The following is a 24,533-nucleotide window of genomic DNA, read 5'->3' as shown; positions in this document are numbered from 1 at the left end:
AGAAGGGAGGCACGGATTGAGAAAATACAAGCAATGTTTAACAAAGATCTAGAAGAACTAAAGAACAAACAAACAGGAACAACACAAAAACTGAAATGAAAAATACACTAGAAGGAATCAATAACAGAATAACTGAGGCAGAAAAACAAATAAGTGAGCTGGAAAACAAAATGGTGGAAATAACTGCTGAGGAGCAGAATAAAGAAGAGAGAATGAAAAGAATTGAAGGCAATCTCAGAGACCTCTGGAACAACACTAAACACACCAACATTCTAATTATAGGGGTCCCAGAAGAAGAAGAGAAAAAGAACAGGTCTGAGAAAATATTTGAAGAAATTATACTCAAAAACTTCCCTAACATGGGAAAGGAAATAGTCACCCAAGTCAAGGAAGCACAGAGAGTCCCAAACAGGATAAACCCTAGGAAAAACACACCAAGACACATATTAATCAAACTAACAAAAATTAAATTCAAAGAAAAAATATTAAAAGCAGCAAGGAAAAAACAAAAAAATGACCTTATGGGGATTCCTTTGTATGTTATCAGCTGATTTTTCAGCAGAAACTCTGCAGGCTAGAAGGAAGTGGCAGGATAATTAAAATGATGAAACAGAAAAACGTACAACCAAGGTTACTCTACCCAGCAAGGATCTCATTCAGGTTCAAGAGAGAAATCAAAAGCTTTTCAGACAAGCAAAAGATAAGAGAATTCAACACCACCAAACCAGCTTTACAACAAATGCTAAAGAAACTTCTCTAGGGGGGAAACACAAGAGAAGGAAAAGACCCACAAAACCAAATCCAAAACAATTAGGAAAATGTAATAGGAACATACATATTGATAGTAACCTTGAATGTAAATGGATTAAATGCCCCAACCAAAAGACACAGACTGGCTGACTGGATACAAAAACAAGACCCATATATACACTGTCTACAAGAGACCCACTTCAGACCTGGGGACACATACAGACTGAAAGTGAGGTGATGGGAAAAGATATTCCATGCAAATGGAAATCAAAAGAAAGCTGGAGTAGCAATACTCGTATCAGATAAAATAGACTTTAAAATAAAAACTGTTACAAGAGATAAGGAGGGACACTACATAATGATCAAGGGATCAATCCAAGAAGAAGATATAACAATTGTAAATATTTATGCACCCAACATAGGAGCACCTCAATACATGAGGCAAATGCTAATAACCGTGAAAGGAGAAATCGACAGCAACACAATAATAGTAGGGGACTTAAACAGCCCACTTACACCAATGGACTCATCCAAACAAAATAAATAAGGAAACACAAGCTTTAAATGATACAATAGACCAGAAACATTTAATTGATATTTTAGAACATTCCACCCCAAAGTGGCAGTATACACTTTCTTCTTAAGTGCACATGGAACACTCTCCAGGATAGATCACATCTTGGGTCACAAATCAAGCCTCGGAAAGTTTAAGACAATTGAAATATCAAGCATCTTTTCTGACCACAATGCTATGAGATTGGAAATCAATTACAGGAAAAATACTGTAAAAAACACAAATACATGGAGGGTAAACAGTGCGCTACTAAATAACCAAGAGATCACTGAAGAAATCAAAGAAGAAATTTAAAAATACATAAAAACAAATGACAATGAAAACATGATGACCCAAAACCTATGGGATGCAGCAAAAGCAGTTCTAAGAGGGAAATTTATAGCAATTGAATCTCACCTCAAGAAACAAGAAAAATCTCAAACAAACTAACCCTACACTTAAAACAACTAGAGAAAGAAGAAAATAAAACCCCAAAGTCAGTAGAAGGAAAGAAGTCATAAAGATCAGAGCAGAAATAAATGAAATAGAAACAAAGAAAACAATAGCAAAAATCAATAAATCTAAAAGCTGGTTCTTTGAGAAGATAAACAAAATTGATAAACCCTTAGCCAGACTCATCAAGAAAAAAGGTAGAGGATGCAAATCAATAAAATTAGAAATGAAAAAGGAGAAACCACAACTGACACTGCAGAAATACAAAGGATTATAAGAGACTACTACAAATAATTATATGCCAAAAAAATGGACAACCACAAACAAATTCTTGGAATGGTACAATTTTCCAAGACTGAACCAGGAAGAATTAGAAAATATAAACAGACCTATCACAAGTAATGAAATTGAAACTGTAATTAAAAATCTTCCAACAAACAAAAGTCTGGGACCAGATGGCTTCACAGGCGAATTCTATCAAACATTTAGAGAAGAGCTAACACTGATCCTTCTCAAACTCTTCCCAAAAATTGCAGAGGAAGGAACACTCCCAAATTCATTCTACAAAGCCACCATCACCCTGATACCAAAACAAGACAAACATATCAGAAAAAAAGAAAATTATAGACCAATATCACTGATGAACATAGATGCAAAAATCCTAAACAAAATGCTAGCAAACAGAATCCAACAACATATTAAAAGGATTATACACAATGATCAAGTGGGATTTATGCAAGGATTCTTCAGTATATGCAAATGAATCAGTGTGATACACCACATTAACAAATTAAGGAATAAAAACCATATGATCATCTTAATTAATGCAGAAAAAGCTTTTGACAGAATTCAAAACCAATTTGTGATAAAAACTCTCCTGGAAATGGGCATAGAGGGAACCTACCTCAATATAATAAAGGCCATATATGACAAACCCACAGCAAACATCATTCTCAATGGTGAAAAACAAACTATTTCCACTAAGATCAGTAACAAGACAAGGATGTCTACTCTTGCCACTCTTATAGTTTTGGAAGTCCTACCCATGGCAATCAGAGAAGAAAAAGAAAAAAAAGGGATACAAATTGGAAAAGGAGAAGTAAAACTGTCACTGTTTGCAGATGACGTGATACTATGCATAGTAAATTCTAAAGATGCCACAAGTAAACTACTAGAACGAATCAATGAATTTGGTAAGGTTGCAGGATACAAAATTAATGCACAGAAATCTCTGGCATCCCTACATACCAACAACAAAAGGTCAGAAAGAGAAATTAAGGAAACACTCCCATTTACCACTGCAACAAAAAGAATAAAATACCTAGGAATAAACCTGCCTAAGGAGGCGAAAGACTTGTATGCAGAAAAGTATAAAACACTGATGAAAGAAATCAAAGATGACATAAACAGATGGAGAGATATACCATGTTCTTGGGTAGGAAGAATCAACATTGTGAAAATGACTATACTACCCAAAGCAACCTACAGACTCAATGCAATCCCTATCAAACTACCAATGTCATTCTTCACAGAATTAGAGCAAAAACTTTTGCAACTCATATGGAAACACAAAAGACCCTGAATAGCCAAAGTAATCTTGAGAAGGAAAAATGGAGTTTTCAGGCTCCCTGACTTCAAACTATACCACAAAGCTACAGTATTCAAGACAGTATGGTACTGCCACAGAAACAAATATAGATCAATGGTATAGGATAGAATGCCCAGAGATAAACCCACGCACATAAGGTCACCTAATTTACAAAAAATGGAGGCAACAATGCACAGTAGAGAAAAGGCAGCCTGTTCAATAAGTGGTGCTGGGAAAATTGGACAGCTACGTGTAAAAGAATGAAATTAGAACACTCCCTAACACTATACACAAAAATAAACTCAAAATGGATTAAAGACCTAAATGTAAGGCCAGACACTATAAAACTCTAAGAGGAAAACATAGGAAAAACACTCTTTGACATAAACCACAGCAAGATCTTTTTTGACCCACCTCCTAGAGTAATGGAAATAAAAACAAAAAGAAACTAATGGGACTTAATGAAACTTCAAAGCTTTTGCAGAGCAAAGGAAACCATAAACAAAACAAAAAGACAACCCTCACAATGGGAGAAAATATTTGCAAATGAAACAACAAAGGATTAATCTCCAAAATATACAGACAGCCCATGGAGCTCAATATCAAAAAACCAAACAATCCAGTTAAAAAATGGGCAGAAGACCTAAATAGACATTTCACCAAGGAAGACATACAGATGGCCAAGAAGCACATGAAATGATGCTCAGCATCACTAATTATTAGAGAAATGCAACTCAAAACTACAGTGAGGTATCACCTCATGCTGGTCAGAATGGCCATTATCAAAAAAGCTAGAAACAATAAATGCTGGAAAGGGTGTGGTGAAAATGGAACCCTCCTGCACTGTTGGTGGGAATGTAAATTGATACAACCACTATGGAAAATAGTATGGAGATTCCTTTAAAAAATTAAAAAATAGAATTATCATATGACCCAGCAATCCCACTACTGGGCATATACCCTGAAAATACCATGATTCAAAAAGAGACATATACCACAATGTTCATTGCAGCACTATTTACAATAGCCAGGACATGGAACCAACCTAAATATCCATTGAAAGATGAATGGATAAAGAAGATGTGGCACATATATACAATGGAATATTTCTCAACCATGAAAAGAAATGAAATTGATTTATTTGCAGTGAGGTGGATGGACCTAGAGTCTGTCATAAAAATTGAAGTAAGTCAGAAAGAGAAAAATACCGTATGTTAATGCATATATATGGAATCTAAAAACAAAAAATGGTACTTATGCAGGGCAGGAATAAAAATGTAGACATTGAGAATGGACTTGAGGACACAGGGTGGGAGGGGAAAGCTGGGGCAAAGTGAGAGTAGCATTGGCGTATGTACACTACTGAATGTAAAATAGTTAGCTAGTGGGAAGCAGCAGCATAGCACAGGGAGATCAGCTCGGTGCCTTGCAATGACCTAGATGGGTGGGATAGGGAGGATGGGAGGGAGGCTCAAGAGGGAGAGCATATGAGGACCTATGTATGCATATGGCTGACTCACTTTGGTGTACAAAAGAAACTAACAGTATCGTAAAGCAATTATATTCCAATAAAGATCTATTAAAAAAATCAACTACAAGAAAAAGAAATTGTAAAAAGCACAAACACATGGAAGCTAAACAATATGCTACTAAACAAGCAATGGATCACTGAAGAAATCAAAAAGAAAATCAAAAAATACCTAGAGACAAATGAAAATGAAAACATGATGATCAAAAGCCTGTGGCATGCAGCAAAAGCAATTCTAAGAGGAAAGTTTATAGCTAAACAAGCTCACTTAGGAAACAAGAAAAATCTCAAATAAACAACCTAACTTTATACCTAAAGGAACTAGAGAAGGAGTACAAAGCCCAAAGTAGTAGAAGGAAAGAAATCATAAAGATTGGAGAGGAAATAAGTGAAATAGCAACTAAAAAAAAATAGAGAATATCAATGAAGCTAAAAACTGGTTCTTTGAAAAGATAAACAAAATTGATAAACCTTTAACCAGGCTCATCAAGAAAAACAGGAAGCGGTCCCAAATCAATAAGATGAGGAAGGAAAAAGAAGTTATAACTGATAGCACAAATTACAAAAGATCATAAGAGATTACTATGAACAGCTATATGCCAATAAAATGGACAGCCTAGAAAAAATGGACAAATTCTTAGAAATGTACAATCTCCCAAGATTCAACCAGGAATAAATAGAAAATATGAACAGACCAATTACCTGTAATGAAATTGAATCAGTAATTTAGAAACTCCCAAAAAACAAAAGTCCAGGACCAGATGTCTTCACAGATAAATTCTACTAAATATTTAAAGAATTAACACCTATCGTCTCAAATTATTCGAAAAATATTTGCAGAGGAAGGAATACTCCCAAGCTTTCTATGAGGCCAGTATCACCCTGATACCAAAACTAGATAAAGATGTCACAAAAAAGAAAATTACAGGCCAGTATCACTGATGAATATAGACACAAACCTCCTCAACCAAATATTAGTAAACTGAACAATACATTAAAAGGATCAGGGAGGAACCAAGATGGTGGAGAAGGATGTGCTCTCACTCCCTCTTGCGAGAATACCAGAATCACAACTAGCTGCTGGACAATCATCGACAGGAAGACACTGGAACTCACCAAAAAAGATACCCCACATCCAAAGACAAAGGAGAAGCCACAGTGAGATGGTAGGAGGGGCGCAGTCATAGTAAAATCAAATCCCATAACTGTTGGGTGGGTGACTCACAGACTGGAGAACACTTACACCACAGAAGTCCACCCACTGGACTGAAGGTTCTGAGCCCCACGTCAGGCTTCCCCACCTGGGGGTCTGGGAACAGGAGGAGGAATTCCTAGAGTATCAGACTTTGAAGCCTAGTGGGAATTGATTGCAGGACTTCGACAGGACTGGGGGAAACAGACTCCACTCTTGGAGGGCACACACAATGTAGTGTGTGCATGGGGACCCAGGGGAAGGAGCAATGACCCCAGGGGGATGGAACCAGACCTACCTGCTAGTGTTGGGGGGTCTCCGGAGACGGGGGGGTGGTGCTGTGGCTCACCGTGGGGGCAAGGACACTGGCAACAGAAGTTCTGGGGAGTACACCCTGGCGTGAACCCTCCCAGAGTCTGTCATTAGCCCCACCAAAGAGCCCAGGTAGGCTCCAGTATTGGGTTGCCTCAGGCCAAACAACCAACAGGGAGGGAACCCAGCCCCACCCATCAGCAGTCAAGCAGATTAAAGTTTTACTGAGCTCTGCCCACCAGAGCAACAGTCAGCTGTACCCACCACCAGTCCCTCCCATCAGGAAACTTACACAAGCCTCTTAGATAGCCTCATCCACCAGAGGGCAGACAGCAGAAGCAAGAAGAACTACAATCCTGCAGCCTGTGGAACAAAAACCACATTCACAGAAAGACAGACAAGAAGAAAAGGCAGAGGGCTATGTACCAGATGAAGGGACAAGATAAAACCCCAGAAAAACAACTAAATGAAGTGGAGATAGGCAACATTCCAGAAAAAGAATTCAGAATAATGATAGTGAAGATGATCCAGGACCTCGGAAAAAGAATGGAGGCAAAGATCGAGAAGATGCAAGAAATGTTTAACAACAACCTAGAAGAATTAAAGAACAAACAAACAATGATGAACAATACAATAACTGAAATGAAAGCTACACTAGAAAGAATCAATAGCAGAATAACTGAGGCAGAAGAACGGATAAGTGACCTGGAAGACAGAATGGTGGAATTCACTGCTACGGAATAGAATAAAGAAAAAAGAATGAAAAGAAATGAAGACAGCCTAAGAGACCTCTGGGACAACATTAAACGCAACAACATTTGCATCACAGGGGTCCCAGAAGGAGAAGAGAAAGAGAAAGGACCCCAGAAAATATTTGAAGAGATTATAGTCGAAAACTTCCCTAACATAGGAAAGGAAATAGCCACCCAAGTCCAGGAAGCTCAGACAGTCCCATACAGTGTAAACCCAAGGAGAAACACGCCAAGACACATAGTAATCAAATTGGCAAAAATTAAAGACAAAGAAAAATTATTGAAAGCAGCAAGGGAAAAATGACAAATAACATACAAGGGAACTCCCATAAGGTTAACAGCTGATTTCTCAGCAGAAAGTCTATAAGCCAGAAGGGAATGGCATGATATACTTAAAGTGATGAAAGGGAAGAAGCTACAACCAAGATTACTCTACCTGGCAAGGATCTCATTCAGATTCGATGGAGAAATCAAAAGCTTTACAGACAAGCAAAAGCTAAGAGAATTCAGAACCACCAAACCAGCTCTACAACAAATGCTAAAGGAACTTCTCTAAGTGGGAAACACAAGAGAAGAAAAGGATCTACGAAAACAAACCCAAAACAAGAAAATGGTCATAGGAACATACATATCGATAATTACCTTAAACGGGAATGTATTAAATGCTCCAGCCAAAGGACACAGGCTTGCTGAATGGATACAAAAACAAGACCCATATATATGCTGTCTACAAGAGACCCACTTCAGACCTAGGGACACATACAGACTGAAAGTGAGGGGATGGAAAAAGATATTCCATGCAAATGGAAATCAAAAGAAAGCTGGAGTAGCTATACTCATATCAGATAAAATAGACTTTAAAATACAGAATGTTACAAGAGACAAGAAAGGACACTACATAATGATCAAGGAATCAATCCAAGAAAAAGATATAACAATTTTAAATATATATGCCCTCAACATAGGAGCACCTCAATACGTAAGGCAACTGCTAACAGCTATAAAAGAGGAAATCAACAGTAACACCATAATAGTGGGGGATTTTAACACCTCACTTACACAAATGGACAGATCATCCAAAATGAAAATAAATAACAAGCTTTAAATGACACAATAGACCAGATAGATTTAATATTCATAGGATATTCCATCAAAAACCAGCATATTACACTTTATTCTCAAGTGCGCATGGAACATTCTCCAGGATAGATCACATCTTGGGTCACAAATCAAGCCTCAGAAAATTGAAATCATATCAAGCATCTTTTCTGACAGCAATGCTATGAGATTAGAAATGAATTACAGGGAAAAAAACATAAAAAACACAAACACATGGAGGCTAAACAATACATTACTAAACAACCAAGAGATCACTGAAGAAATCAAAAAATACCTAGAGACAAATGACAATGAGAAAACGATCCAAAACCTATGGGATGCAGCAAAAGCAGTTCTAAGAGGGAAGTTTACAGCTATACAAGCCTACCTCAAGAAACAAAAAAAATCTCAAGTAAACAATCTAACCTTACACCTAAAGGAACTAGAGAAAGAAGAACAAACAAAACCTAAAGGTAGCAGAAGGTAAGAAAGCATAAAGATCAGAGAAGAAATAAATGAAATAAAAACAAAGAAAATAGCAAAGATCAATAAAACTAAAAGCTGGTTCTTTGAGAAGATAAACAAAATTGATAAACCATTAGCCAGACACATCCAGAAAAAGAGGGAGAGGACTCAAATCAATAAAATTAGAAATGAAAAAGAAGCTACAACAGATACCGCAGAAATACTAAGCATCCGAAGAGATTACAAGCAACTCTATGCCAATAAAATGGACAACCTGGAAGAAATGGACAAGTTCTTAGAAAGGTAAAACCTTCCAAGACCAAACCAGGAAGAAACAGAAAATATGAACAGACCAATCAAAAGTAATGAAATTGAAACTGTGATTAAAAATCTTCCAACAAACAAAAGTCCAGGACCAGACGGCTTCACAGGTAAATTCCATCAAACATTTAGGGAAGAGCTAACACTCATCCTTCTCAAACTCTCCCAAAATATTGCAGAGGAAGGAACACTCCCAAACTCATTCTATGAGGCCACCACCACCCTGATACCAATACCAGACAAAGATACTATAAAAAAAGAGAATTACAGACCAATATCACTGATGAATATAGATGCAAAAATCCTCCACAAAATACTAGCAAACAGAATCCAACAACACATTAAAAGGATCATACACCATGATCAAGTGGGATTTATCCCAGGGATGCAAGGATTCTTCAATATATGCAAATCAATCAATGTGATACACCATATTAACAAACTGAAGAATAAAAATCATACGATCATCTCAATAGATGCAGAAAAAGCTTTTGACAAAATTCAACACCCATTTATAATAAAAACTCTCCAGAAAGTGGGCACAGAGGGAACCTACCTCAACATAATAAAGGCCATATATGACAAACCTACAGCAAACATCATTCTTAATGTTGAAAAACTGAAAGCATTTCCTCTAAGATCAGGAACGAGACAAGGATGTCCGCTCATACCACTATTATTCAGCATAGTTTTGGAAGTCCTAGCCACAGCAGTCAGAGAAGGAAAAGAAATAAAAGGAATACAAATTGGAAAAGAAAAAGTAAAACTGTCACTGTTTGCAGATGACATGATACTATACATAGAGAATCCTAAAAATGCCAGGAGAAAACTACTAGAGCTAATCAATGAATTTGTTAAAGTTGCAGGATACAAAATTAATGCACAGAAATCTCTTGCATTCCTATACACTAACGATGAAAAATCTGAAAGAGAAATTAAGGAAACACTCCCATTTGCCATTGCAACAAAAAATATTACATACCTAGGAATAAAGGTACCTAGGGAGACAAAAGACGTGTATGCAGAAAACTATAAGACACTGATGAAAGAAATTAAAGATGATACCAACAGATGGAGAGATATACCATGTTCTCAGAGAAAACCATAATTCAAAAAGACACATGCACCCCAATGTTCATTGCAGCACTATTTACAATAGCCATGTCATGGAAGCAACCTAAATGCCAATCGACAGACGAATGGATAAAGAAGATATGGTATACATATACAATGGAATATTACTCAGCCCTAAAAAGGAACGAAATTCAGTCATTTGTTGAGACGTGGATGGACCTAGAGACTGTCATACAGAGTGAAGTAAGTTAGAAAGAGAAAAACATATATCGTATATTAACACATGTATGTGGAACCTAGAAAAATGGTACAGATGAACCAGTTTGAAGGGCAGAAATTGAGACACAGATGTAGAGAACAAATGTATGGACACCAAGGGGGGAAAAACTGCAGTGGGGCAGGGATTGTGGTGTGTTGAATTGGGTGATTGGGATTGCCATGTATACGCTGATGTGCATAACACTGATGACGAATAAGAACCTACAGTATAAAGAAACAAATATAAAAAACAACTAATACTAAACTGTCTTTGGGTTATTTGTATGGAAATATGTTAATATAAATGTTTCGGACATTACATGAAATTTCTAAAAATCTTATATATTCTGGTATAATGTTATAAGTCATAAAACTCATTATTACTTTAAAATGTATATCTCAGAAATAACTAAATTTCCTTGTCAATTGCATTATTATGAACTTTCATAAAATCTTTAACCGTGGTTATTTTTAAGTCTTTTGTCATTTACAGACAGTTCTGGGTGTACTCTGATGCTTCTGCAAAACTGTTCCTATGATAGGGTTTCATCTTCAAGGAATTCATGGAAAAGACTCTGACAAGTACAGGTTTCTGGTAACTGACTATACTGCTGAACTGCATGAATAAGCATTTTCAGAACTCTAATGGAAAACTGATGAACTCATAAAAGTGCTAACAAAAGATCAAGATGAGACAAAAATTAATTACATGGGACTGAGTGAACTGATGAGGATGATTATAATTTTTGTGACTTTCTGTTTGAATAATAAAAAAAAAATCCCACAAGGACTCAGAGGCAAAAAATATACAAATCAATTTTCACTGCAAAGTAAAGGAGCTGTTACAGTGGAGGATTACTGGACTGAATGTCAATATTATGACATAGTATGAGTGTGTTTTGTGCTTGGTAATTGCAATCGTTGCTTTTGTTGTGGTCATCCATTTACAATGCTTGGTGTCAGTTTATTTATCTCTTGTAAAAATAAAATACAGTGTGTGTGTGTGAGAAAAAAATAAAAAGGATCAGACACCATGATCACAAGGGACTTATCCCAGAGATGCAAGAATTTTTTAATATCTGCAAATCAATCAGTGTGGCACACCACATTAACAAACTGAAGAATAGAAACAGTATGATCATCTCAATAAATGCAGGAAAAACTTCTGCCAAATTTCAAAATCCATTTATTTAAAAAGTTCTCCAGAGAGTGTGCATAAAGGAAGCATACCTCAACATAATAAAGGCCATATATGACAAACCCATAGCTAACATCATACTCAATGGTGAAAAGCTGAAAGCATTTCCTCTAACATCAAGAATAAGACAAGGTTGCCCACTTTTGTTACTTGTATTCAACACGGTATTGGAAGTTCTAGCCACAGTAATCAGAGAATAAAAAAGAAATAAAAGGAATCCACATTGGAAAGCAAAAGTAAAACTGTCACTGTTTGCAGGTGACATGATACTATATATAAAAAATCCTAAAGTTGCCACCAGAAAACTACTAGAGCTCATCAATGAATTTGGTAAAGTTTGCAGGATACAAAATTAATACACAGAAATATCTTGCATTAATATACACTAACAGACTACCAGAAAGAGAAATTAATGAAACAACCCATTTACCATCACATCAAAAATCATAAAATAAAATACCTAGGCATAAATTTACCTAAGGAGGTAAAAGACCTGTACTCAGAAAACTGTAAGACACTGCTGAAAGAAATTGAAGACAACACAAAGAGATGGAAAGATAAACCGTGTTCTTTGATTGTAAGAATTAATATTGTTACAAGGGCCAAACTACCCAAGGCAGTGTACAGATTCAGTTCAATCCCTATCAAAATACCAAGGGCATTTTTCATAGAACTAGAACAAATAATTTTCAAATGTGTACAGAAACACAAAAGACCCTGAATAGGTGAAACAATCTTGAGAAAAGAAGAACAGAGCTGGAAGAATCATGCTCTCTGACTTCAGTCTATACTCCAAAGCTTCAGTAAACAAATCAGTATGGTACTGGCACGAAAGCAGACACATACATTAATGGAACAGAATAGAGAGCCCAGAAATGGTCACACACTTATGGTAAATTAATCTATGACAAAGAGGCATGGATATACAATGGAGAAAAAACAGTCTCTTTAAAAAGTGGTGCTGGGACAAATGGACAGCTACATGTAAAAGAATGAAATTAGAACATTCTCTAACACCATATACATAAATAAACTCAAAATGGATTAAAGATCTAAATGTAAATAAATGTAAAGACCTAAATGTAAGACCACAACCCATAAAACTCCTAGAGCAATACATAGGCTGACATTTTTGGGGGGATCTTTCTCTTAAAGCACAGGAAATAAACAAATGTGACCTATTTAACTTGAGCTTTTGCACAAAAAATGGCAACCATGAACAAAACAGAAAGACATCCTACTGGATGGGAGAAAATATCTGTAAATGGTATGACCAATAAGGGATTAACCTCCAAAATATATAAACACCTCATACAACTCAACACCAAGAAAACAAACAACTTGATTTTTAAAATGGAAAGGAGATCTGAATAGACATTTTTCCAAAAAGGACATGCAGATAGCCAACAGGCACATGAAAAGCTACTCTACATCATTAATCATATGGAAAATGCAAATCAAGATCACAATGAGCTATCACCTCACACTTGTCAGAATGGCTTTCTTCAAAAAGAACCCATATAACAAACATTGGCAAGGATGTAGAGAAAAGGGACCTCTTGTACACTGCTATTGGGAATGTAAACTGGTGCAGCCACTGTGGAAAACAGTATGGAGGTTTCTCAAAAAACTAAAAACAGAACTACCATATGACCTAGCAATTCCACTCCTGGGTGTATATCCAAGAAAACAGAAAACAACAAACAAACAAAAACTTGAAGCACTAATTTAAAAAACAAACAAACATGCATCCCAATGTTCACTGCAGCATTATTTACAATTGCCAAGATATGGAAGCAACCTAAGTGTTCATCAGCAGATGAATAGATAAAGAAGATGTGGTATATATATGTACAATGGACTACTACTCAGTCATGAAAAAGAATGAAAATTTGCCATTTGCTACATGGATTGACTTGAAGGATCTTATGCTAAGTGAAATAAGTCAGACAGAAAAACTTTATGATATCACTTATATGTGAAATCTAAAAAATACAACAAACTAGTGAATATAACAAAGCAGAAAGAGACTCACAGATATAATGAACTAGTGGTTACCAGTAGGAAGAGAGAAGAGGAAGGGGCAAGGTAGGGGTAGTGAACAAAGAGGTATAAACTATTATGTATAAAGTAAGCTACAAGGATTCCAAAAGAGGAAATAGAGCCAATATTTACAATAACTATAAATGGAGTATAACCTTTAAAGTTGTAAATCACTGTATTGTACACCTGTTACTTATATAATGTACATGAAATATACTGCAATAAATTTTTTTATTTAAAAATAAATAGTTTAAAAAAACAGACACATTAGAAGGATCATACACCATGATCATGTGGGATTTACCTCTTGAATGCAAGGATGATTCAACATATTTAAATCAATAAATGTGATATACCACATTGATAGAATGAAAGATAGAAACCATATGATTATCTCACTAGATGCAGAAAAAGCATTTGACAAAATTCAAATTTTCACATTTTCATGATAAAAACTCAATTTGGGTATAGAAGGGGTATACTTCAAGATAACAAAGGACATAAATGATAAGCCCACAGCTAACATTATACTCAATTACAATTATTTGGAATAAGTTAAGTTTAGAATCAGTGAAAAGTCATATATCCATGACATTTTTGAGAATCATACATGCATGTTGGACCTCAAAAATGAAAATGAAGTATACTAGAGAAAATGCCAACCAATGAGTCTGTGCGTGTTCAATTTCTCTCATAAAAAAGTGGGATAAGGGATCAAGTCATTCAATTGCTGAACAAGGATATAATTCTGTGGTTTGTTTAAATAATACAGTATCTTCCCCTCATTGGGTAATTACAAAGATTATTATAGTCTGCCTGAGATAAAAGCAAACAGAGGAACAGAGTGATAAATAATACTAAGTGGCAGGATGAAAATTTGCTTAGAGATCAGAGTCCAGAACCTGCTGAATTGATTAGGTCAGAGTGGGAGATGCAGGATTAAAGAGGTCTGAGACAAGGTTATTCATGTGTTCCTGGGGAATACCTTCTAAAGCATGTTCACTCCATATTTTACGTCCTCAGAAGAGCTTGGGGACTTGAAAAACCATAACTCTATAAGGAACAGTATTATCCCTTGTTTTGGTTTTTTTGTGTGTGTTGTTTTTTGTTTTTGTAAGTATCTCTGTATATTTCTTATCCTTGATATATTAAAAAAAAATGAACATGTCCTAAATGCCTTTTCTTCAGTCTGTAATCATCCTATTGGGACAAAACTATGCATAACTCATTCAGGAAATTTTCTCTTACTCTCAGACTAAGTTAAATTATGTCATCTGCCATGTTTGTCCACCAGAGAACCCTGTTTTACAGCAATTTTTCCAGTGTACTATAAATGTCTCTTTACATGTCTCCCTCCCATGTGAACTTTGAATTTCTGGACTGCAGTATCTAAGTTAAATTTTTTTCTCTTCTCAGTCCTTATAATAACATTCCTCCTGCAATAAATGTTTGAGCAAATGAATGAATAAAATGTGACCTTATCTGGGTAGCTAAGATAAGGATTTCAAGATGAGATCATCTTGAAATTAGGGTGTATCAAAGAGAAATTGCACCAGACAAATTAAACAGGTGAAGAAAACTTTACTCAAGTCTTGCAATAGGGGAGAGAGATTGAACTTAACTCCCCTGAAACAAAAGTCAGGAGGTTTTTTGATGCTGAGGTGAGCTAGTGGAAGATGTTAGAGGAGAGGTTGGTCAATGTGATTAGGTCATTGTGTTTGCTAATTGCCACCTAAGTTAGATTCCTACTGAGACTGGAAGATAGGAGCACTATCTTTCTTGATGATTTTATTTTAAAGCGATGGCTCCCAGGTCCTTGAGAAAAGTGTTCCTGGATAATAGAACTGGCAAAAGGCTGGGGGAGGAGAAATAATTTACAATTGCAAGTTTTCTACAGTAAAAGCTCTAAGACTAGGGAGATCAGGTGCCTAGAGTCAGGAAGAAGCCTGTCTAAGCTTTAGTCAAGCTTTAGCTTTAGGGAAAGTTAAGGCTGTCTTGGTCACATGGGCCTTAAATCCACAGTGTCCTTGTGTCCTTGTAAGAGACAGAAAAGAAGCAGACATAGAGACATGGAAGGAGAAGGCCATTTGAAGACAGAGACAAAGATGGGAGTGATGTATCTACAAGCCAAAGAATGCTAAGGATTTCCAACAGCTACTAGAAGCTAAGAGAAGCCTGGAATGCATTCTCCCCAGAGCCTTCAGAGGAACCAACCCTGCCAACACCTTGATTTAGGACTTCTGGCCTCTAGAACTGTGAGAAAATGGATTTCTGGTTTTTAAGACTACCAATTTGTGGTAATTTGTTATGGCACACCGAGGATTATAATATACCATGTTTCTGGGAAGATTTTTCTCTACTTCCCATTTAATTCCAAACATAAGAATTGTACATCTCATTTAAGCCTCATCTTAATTGTTTTGTCTTCCATTACTTTTTCTCTTATTCTCTTCTCTTTTAGTACCACCTAAAAGTCATAGCTTATCCCTCTGAATTTTTTTGATAATGATGATGACAAGGATAGTATAGGTGAAACTTGTTTAGTATTTGCTCCATCAAAGGTATTTATGTCTTATCCCTTTTTAATTTTTATAAATACATAACAAGGAAGGTACTATTATTTTTTTGTATTAAAAATGGAGACAGCAAGGAACAGAGTGATAAATAATACTAAGTGGCAGGATGAAAATTTGCTTAGAGATCTGAGTCCAGAACCTGTTTCTTAACCATTTTACTACATTTTTCTGTTTATATCATTGAATACTTATCTCTCTTGTGTCTCATGTTGTATTATAGTTATTTATACATTTTTCTTTTCCAGTACAAACTATTCAACTGAGATAGCTAGAAATCAGGTGCACAAGCATATCCATCTAATCTTCCCATTTTAAAGGCTTTCTAACATTATGTATATTGTTATGCATGTCTTTATCTTAAACTTTTATAATTCAAGAAGGAATTTGAGGCAACTTGCTTGAACACCTTTAACCTTTAACTAATTTAAAAGTTCTGTCTCATTTATCTTTTCACAGCATTTAGCACAATTCTTTGAATATCAGAAGTGCCCAAATTTTGTTGAATGAATATAGTTAACCCAAGTCTCAGCCGCAGATGCCCCCTAACTCCCCAGCATTCTAGAATCATTTTAATATTTCAATAGAATGGCTAGGGCCCCTATTCTACATGCAGTGGGAAGCTTACTGCTCTTCCGCCCCACAATACTTGTGAATCTTATGGGTTAGGAGAGGGCTCCATATATTTTCCCTGGTCACCTGTCACTTGAGTTATTTCCCTTTGAATCCCTGCTATTAGCTCCACTCTAACGACCTACCTCTTGAGATTGTCGTCTTCTTGCTCTACTGGACACTGCTCTGCTGACATAAGAGTGTTGTGTGGTAGACTCTTCTTGATGGCCTGGAATATAAAGGGGATTAAAACATCACAACTTTCATTTATTCATTCAGTAATTTACCAAATATACACACATTCATTCAGTGTCTAGTGGCACCGTGTAGGTCACTGTGGAGTCAATCATGTAGCTCATATTTCTAGTCAGGAAAAAAAAATTTCATACAGGCTCACAGATAAACGTAAAGTTATGATTGAGATAAGTATGATGAAGGAAATGCCCATGGCGGATTGAGAGCTATGGTAGTGGGCTTGAACTGAGAAGCTGAAGAAAAAGTAAGCATTAACCAGCCCTGCAGCAGAGAGAGAGGAGGAGGAGAAGGACATTGGAGAAAGGGGTGGTGACAACATGTGCAAACAAATAGTCAGGTGGAGCAAGGCACATCACAGTAACTGCAAGAAAGCCCATGTGTTAGGAACACATAGACCTGGGCCCAGAAGGGAGAAAAGTAAGTCTGGAGAAGCCACGCAAGCCACTTAAACAAATGCACAGTCTACTTCAGGCTTCCTCAGCAAGGAATATAATCTTACTCCTAAAGTTAATGCGGAATTACTGAAGAGTTTGAAGTCAGGGATTGACATGATCCACATTGTATTTTGAAAAAAAAAATTCTGGCTACTGTATAGAGACAAGAATAAAAAGGGTAAGACATGGTGGATGCAGGGATTATAAAAAGGGAGGCCTTAATCCAGGTAAGAGATGATGGTGTAGATTAGGAAAATGATGATGGAGATGACGATAAATGGAAGGATTTGAGGTGTGTTTAGTGCAGCATAAAGCAACCTAGTGATATGAGAGAAGCATGTCAAAAAGGGTATAGACAACAACTTGAAAAAAGTGCATATTAGACACTATAGTCTTAAAAACTGATCAGACTTTTTGAATATGGAAATTTTCACCAGCTCTGTCTCTCCTTAAGACTCTTTCCTAAGAGCTTTTCTTTTAAACCCACTTTCTCTCCTTCAAAACCATATTCTCTATCACCATTTTGTTGCATCACATATTTCTGAGCTCACAATAATTTCTTCATAATAAATTTAATAATATAATTATGTGGATGGTTTAATACTAAATCTCCACTAGTTTAGGACCCAGCTTTGTACTGCCAACACTTCCATTGAGCTGTTGCTAAATTTTCTGCCACAGTTCCACCCTTATTTGAGAGAAGTATTGAAGTCACATCATTATTTTTCTTTTTTAATATATCTTAGATCAAATTCTTAGGCTTAGAATTCCACCAGAACTTCCAGGGTCATGGGGCTGTGTACAGCGATGGGCACTTTCATCTCCCTGTTGGGCATAGTCTACTTCAGGCTCCCTTAAGCCTTTCATACTCTAGCCTCTCATTTGCTACTGACCAGCTGTAGTATTTACATCTCCTAGGAGAAGATTGCCTTTTTATTATTTTCTAGTTCTCATTCTGTATGTCATGCCCTACCCTCAGAAATGTCAGTTTTAAGAACCCAAATGGCTTACAGAAACTAAAAGCTAATATGTAGTAGTCTACACAGAGTAGTTTTCTATGTTAACAATATAGAATCAAAAATCTTAATAATGAGGATTTGTAAATCTATATATTCCAGGGAGGAAGACTATCTATACCAATATTGGATCTGTTCTTGTGCTCTTTTGAAGAGAACATTCTTCTATGCCAGAAATCCCCTTGTTTGCATATCCAGATTTTTTTACCAAGGCAGACAAAGAGTTGGCAAGAATCATTGACCATCACGTGAGATTGACTTTCTTAAACTAGAAGCAAAAGCTTTGTTCTTTAAAGGCATTTTGAATCAGAAAGTGTAGTTCTGAGATGGAAACATTAATACATGGAACTCAAAAGTAGAACCATGATTGAGATTTGCCAAACTGAATTATATCTCACTGTACTATCTATATACCTCAGTGCCTTCATTGGGTTACAGAAAATTTGGCTTTCTGCCATTTACAAAATACTAGCCTTATCCTGTTTCCTGAATTAGTTCTGATTTTTTTGTGACAAGAATCTGATACTGAACACTGAACACTGAATTCTTCTGTAGTGTAGTTTTAACAACAGAATAAAAATCCTTTGACTCAATTTTCAGTGACTATTCTTTACCCCTGAAATATTAGAAAGACTTTAATCATTCTGTTCTTGGTATCAGTTAAATAAGCAGTGACAATACAAGGCCATTTACTTAACATATTTTAATCCACTAAGCTATATATTTTTTTTCTTTTCTTTTTGCGGTACGCACGCCTCTCACTGTTGTGGCCTCTCCCGTTGCGGAGCACAGGCTCCGGACGCGCAGGCTCAGCGGCCATGGCTCACAGGCCCAGCCGCTCCACGGCATGTGGGATCTTCCCGGACCAGGGCATGAACCCGTGTCCCCTGCATCGGCAGGCGGACTCCCAACCACTGAGCCACCAGGGAAGCCCCCAAATCATTTTATGACTACTTCTTTTTAGGAGTAGAGTTGGAGTAGGAGAGAGAGTACTTATTTTTGTCTTTTCTTTTAATACAATATAGATTCAATCGCATATAGAATGTGTTTAAATTATTTTTATCACCAGTTCAGTATTATTTCTCAGATTGTATTTATAGTCCCATGGTTTACATTCCTTTTAATTAGTGATATTTTTAGAAAGAATAAGTGATTATCTCATTTACTGATCCCATTAAATAGTTATTTATCACATAGTCAATATTTTAGCCACCCTAGCAGTGGCCACAAGTATTGGGGTTTGGAAACTGAATGATACCCTGGAATCACAAAATGAGAACTATAGTATTGTTATTTTATTCACTAATAACATTCATGCTAAACCAGTATATCATATGTACAGGGCATTATAAAAAATTCCTAATGGTTCATAAATTGCAACAACTATAATTTTACCATTCACTTCAACTAACTTATCTGGAATATATTACAAAAGATAGCAGGTTGCCAATGTATATATACACACACATAACTTAGTGTAGTTTTAATAACAGAACAAAAATCTTTTGCCTTATCATTCTTTACCCTTGAAAGTTTCAAAAGACCTTGATCACTTTGTGATTAAACACATTGGCCTAAAGAGACAGAGGACAGTGTTTTGAGTGACAGAGAAGAGGCTAGGAAATGCCTCCTAAAAACCATCGTCTTTTCCTCCTTCCAGGGGTATAAGCAATATCTAAGCAATCACTGCCATCAATCTTTATACAGATGGGTAAAGGAATCCTTTCTGCAAATATGTTTGAGAATGGATAGGATCCAAATTGTTTGATCTGTGGCTAGCCTAATCAAATACTTAGCAGTTTAGTAGTATTGATTTGGGAAGGTTTATGAAAGTTTCTCTGGATATCACATTTTAAAAAAGTATTCATCTATATACTATTTCCTTTGACATAGCTATAACTATAGTGCTTTGTACTTATATCTCACACTTTACAAAATGCTCTTACATTAGTTAATTTAATCCTTACAACAACTCTGTAAAACATTTACCAGTAAGAAGAATGTAGCTTTACAATTCAGTTAATTGTCCCAGGTTTTAAAGTTAGTAAATGACTGAGTCTATATATAAAACCAGTTACCTGGACTTCAAATCTACTTCTCAGTTTTTCATAGTTGCTCAATTTCTTGGCTTATAATTACTAACCTAAATGGGGGTGGGAAGGTGGAATCTGTAGAACTGACAAGAAACAAAAACACACAGCTACAGTTTTAACTGTACCTGTTGAATTTTACCAAGTGTCCCTGATATGCAAGGAATAGGGCAGATACCTAATTGTTCAGCAGACATTAAGGTACTGTACCTTTTACACTGCTGGTACTCTATAGCGTGATGACTGAATCCTGAGTGAATGGGCTGAATAAAGCAGTATGGTGCTTCTATTTCCCATCAACTTCAAGCATATCTGCAACCTCCTAGTTGCCACAATTGATGATAATAATGGGAAATAAAAGTAAAGACAATGATTTATCCAAATTGAATTTGTCATAGTCAACAGAGAAAAAAATGGGAAAAAGAAGTTTACATTTTTCTGGGGCTAACAAAAAGAAGGATTATACCATTATGGTGCATTCCAGCCAAGCCAAATTCTAACAAGGAACTAAAAGAGGAAGAGCTGCTTCCTGGTGGTTAGCAATATGGTACCCCATTACTGCTTTTATACATGCTGTTCAGGAAACCAAAGAATTCTATTTTACTGAGAGTTCTTAAGAATTAATCCTCTGTTGATTTTTCACAATGTAAAGATCAAAGTCGTAAAGTACATAAAGGGTAAATTAGATGTCTTTGTTTATAGGTACTATCATTATTACACCAACTATTACTTTTATGTTATAACATAAAATTGGTGTTTTTTTCAAACAATTGATATTATTACGTAGTTTATTATATGAGAAAAAATTGTATGTCACAGATGGGTATCATAGAATTGTAGACTAAACCAAGGCCTGAATTTTAGCCTATGCTGGAATGTTCTGAAAGTTTTGCCTCAATTTTCTGGATATTTCATGTAAAAATGGCTTCTGAGAAATGACACTTATATGAGTAATAACTGTGTGTAGAAACATTCTCAAGATAAGTGCAGGAAACTTTCCTATTATGTCTTTAAAGCTTAACTGGAAATTTAAAAAGTAGATATGATTTTTTGTTTAATATTTAATCTGAGTGTGTTGACATTTAAAAAATATTTATTGCCTTTGGAAAGCTGAGTGATGGATTGTGAGGTTTAGTTTTGCTTATGAATATCTGTATATCCCAGATGAAAAATCACAGTCATAATTCCCAGCACTGGTATATAGTAATTTTAAATTAATTGATAGGTTGTTAAGCATAGTCTTGTTGTTTGTGAGTGTGCATGGGCTGAGGGTGACAAAATGATCAATATAGGCTGTGTCTTTAGGAATTTTTAACATTTCATGCTAGGGGTCATTCTGCCCTGAACTTCTTACCTGGCCTGACGAGGTGATTACCACCTCTTTTTGCCACATCCCTCATTAAAGATATTAGAAGGGGAAAAAAATGATTATTTGGTTGATTTACCATCATTACTTCCAACTGCTTATTCCTAGTATTCCTGCCTCCAGAGAATGGTATTATTGTCATGAAATAATGTGGTCAATTGAGATGAATTCCTTAGTAGTATTTTTACTGGTCTGTTGCAAAATCAGTCTTTGCCCATTAATTTCATTTTCAATCTCATAAGTAATAAATAATATCACTATGCCTTTCACTTTAATTTGGTTTTTATTTTGCTTTGGCTTGATTTTTCATTTTAGGATTCCATGCTATCATGTAAATACCAATATTGATGATGAAAGGAAATTCCTTTGGTGTATATAAATGTAAACCGTATTATCTCTTTTTTTGGATTGTTGGTTTATTATTATTAAAAATGCTAAGGGAGAATTCTGGTTTTTGTGGGTGTTATACACTTTCTAACAGATGGCTTTTATGTTTTTCCAGTATGGTAGAGTGTAAATTCATGAAGAATATCTGTGAGAAAAACTAAGAGAATAATTGGATATAAGAATCTGCATTTTGAGAAGCTAAACTCATGTTTTTTTTCAAGAAAAATCATATATAAATGACACTTTCTCTCTGTAACAGTGGCAGGAAGAGCTAAAGATGTGACAAAAGGAAGACGCAATATGTGAGGCGGAAGAATGGAAAGATAAAGAGTTACAGGGAAAAAATTGCTTCCAAGAAATTATGAAGAGAAGAGAAGAGAAACTATGCAAGCAAACCAAACCCTATGAGCTTCCTCCTAGGACTGAAGTAATTTCATTAGAAAAGAAAATGAGCCCCCAAAACTGAGGTCCATATGCCAGAAATTTATTGCATGAAAGAGACCAAGATAGCTACAGGCTAGGAAAAAATCCTTAATTAACTGTAAAGCATTTCTTAGAAAGGAGTTTATCCTGGTGCACATGCTTTAATAGTCATATCTTAGTCCCAAATTAACAGTTAGCACTTAGTCACATTTGAGTGAAGTATTTTACTAGATAAATGTTTTCAAGAACGTGGCTAGAACTAATTGACTCTTATCTTGTGATCATACACATACTTAATGATTCTCAGAGTATTGATTTTCATTGGACAGTTAGATGAAAATGAATTGCAAATTATTAATGAGTCACAAATAAGAACTATTTCTTGAAAATGGAATGAACATCAACTGATACTCCTATAATACTATTATACTAATAAAAGAGGTAAGGCCCCCACTTTGGATTCACATTTCATAGTCAATCTATGCCAAGTCAGATACTCAAGAGACAGATACTTTATGTCAAATTCAAATGGCTTCCAGATCAAAAAGGTCACATAAATTAGTGAAAGGGCTATAGAATACCTACTCCATCTAAAGAAACTTCCCACCACTCCACTACACTCTGCAGTGTGTCCAGTGCTGTAGGATCATCTAGTCTTTCAAGAAGCCGCCCTCAATCTTTTTAAAAATAAAAGTTGCTAAATTTCAAAATGTTGGCAACCGATTTAAAAAAAAAATCACATACTTTTGGGTTAAATTTGACATGTGGGCCACAAGTTTGTGACCTATATTATGTGAATTTACAGTACCATTCTTTAAGATAACAATAACGTATGGTAGAAAAATGGAAGCAGGGAAGGGTGTTCCTCTTTTGATTCCCTACAGAGCTGATTCAAATTTATGTTGCTGCTCCCAAACCTTTTGACCCATCCTTGTCTTCTCATGCAGAGAATATGTAAGTTCTCAGAAATAATATCCCCCAATGCACCTTTCCAAATACTTTCATCAATCTTTGCTTTCCTCGCATGTGAAAAGAACCCTCTCCCCTAGAAGGCCAGCCAGCCCCTTTTCTCTGAATCTGATCCCATCCAAATTCTTCCTCCATCAACTATTTACTATCCCCCTTTAAGTCCCTCACTTCTATGCAAGGAGGTCTCAATTTTCTACCATCCGTCTAGCCACACTACTCAGCGTTACCAAACCCTAACTGCCTTTTAAAGTAATAATCTTTCATATGGGTTGTAAAGAGATGGAATCACTGGTCTGTAAGTTGTGGGGAAAGGACTCTGGAGATCTAACTGCTACTTATAAGAATTTTTTTAAATCCTGCTGTATCACAACCACCTTTTAGAAACCCAATGTCTGCAATATCAGAACTATCCTGGTGTTCTGAGGCAAGGACTAGTCTGCCTTAAAGCTTCTAAACTGCAGACCTAGGTGTTTTGTTTTGTTTTTTTTCCTGTTCTGCTTAGTCTGTTCCCACTTGTTCACCTGCTTTCTAACTTCCACAGTTTTCTTAGTATTTCCGATGTGCTTTTATCTGTTCTCTTTATGGATTCACATCTTTTTTTAAAAAATAATCCTTTTTCTATCATAGTGGTGGAGATTTGGAAAGGAGCTAAAAATATATATATATATATATATATATATATATATATATACACACACATATTCACTTGCAATAAATATATGAAGAATATATAAATTCAAGATTATATATGAATAAAGGTATAAGGATTCTGATTAATTAACTAGATAGGTAAATACCTTTATTCTTAAATTATTCTTTAAAA

At 35.7% G+C, this 24,533-nt stretch overlaps 1 protein-coding gene across 1 annotated transcript in view; it reads left to right on the top strand.

Moving 5' to 3' along the window:
- Positions 1 to 22,784, top strand: part of TMEM232 (transmembrane protein 232) — a 222,467-nt gene extending 199,683 nt beyond the window's left edge. Inside the window, 2 exon segments of the mRNA XM_029216807.1 lie at positions 18,630 to 18,723; positions 22,578 to 22,784. Of these exon segments, the coding sequence (XP_029072640.1) occupies positions 18,630 to 18,723; positions 22,578 to 22,784 (301 nt within the window).
- The last annotated feature ends 1,749 nt before the right edge of the window (positions 22,785 to 24,533 follow it).

The sequence above is a fragment of the Monodon monoceros genome, unplaced genomic scaffold (genome assembly GCF_005190385.1).
Source record: "Monodon monoceros isolate NGI ecotype Baffin Bay Population unplaced genomic scaffold, NGI_Narwhal_1 Super_Scaffold_12, whole genome shotgun sequence".
In the NCBI taxonomy this organism is placed as follows: domain Eukaryota; kingdom Metazoa; phylum Chordata; class Mammalia; order Artiodactyla; family Monodontidae; genus Monodon; species Monodon monoceros.
This window is presented reverse-complemented; position numbering and strand designations above follow the sequence as displayed.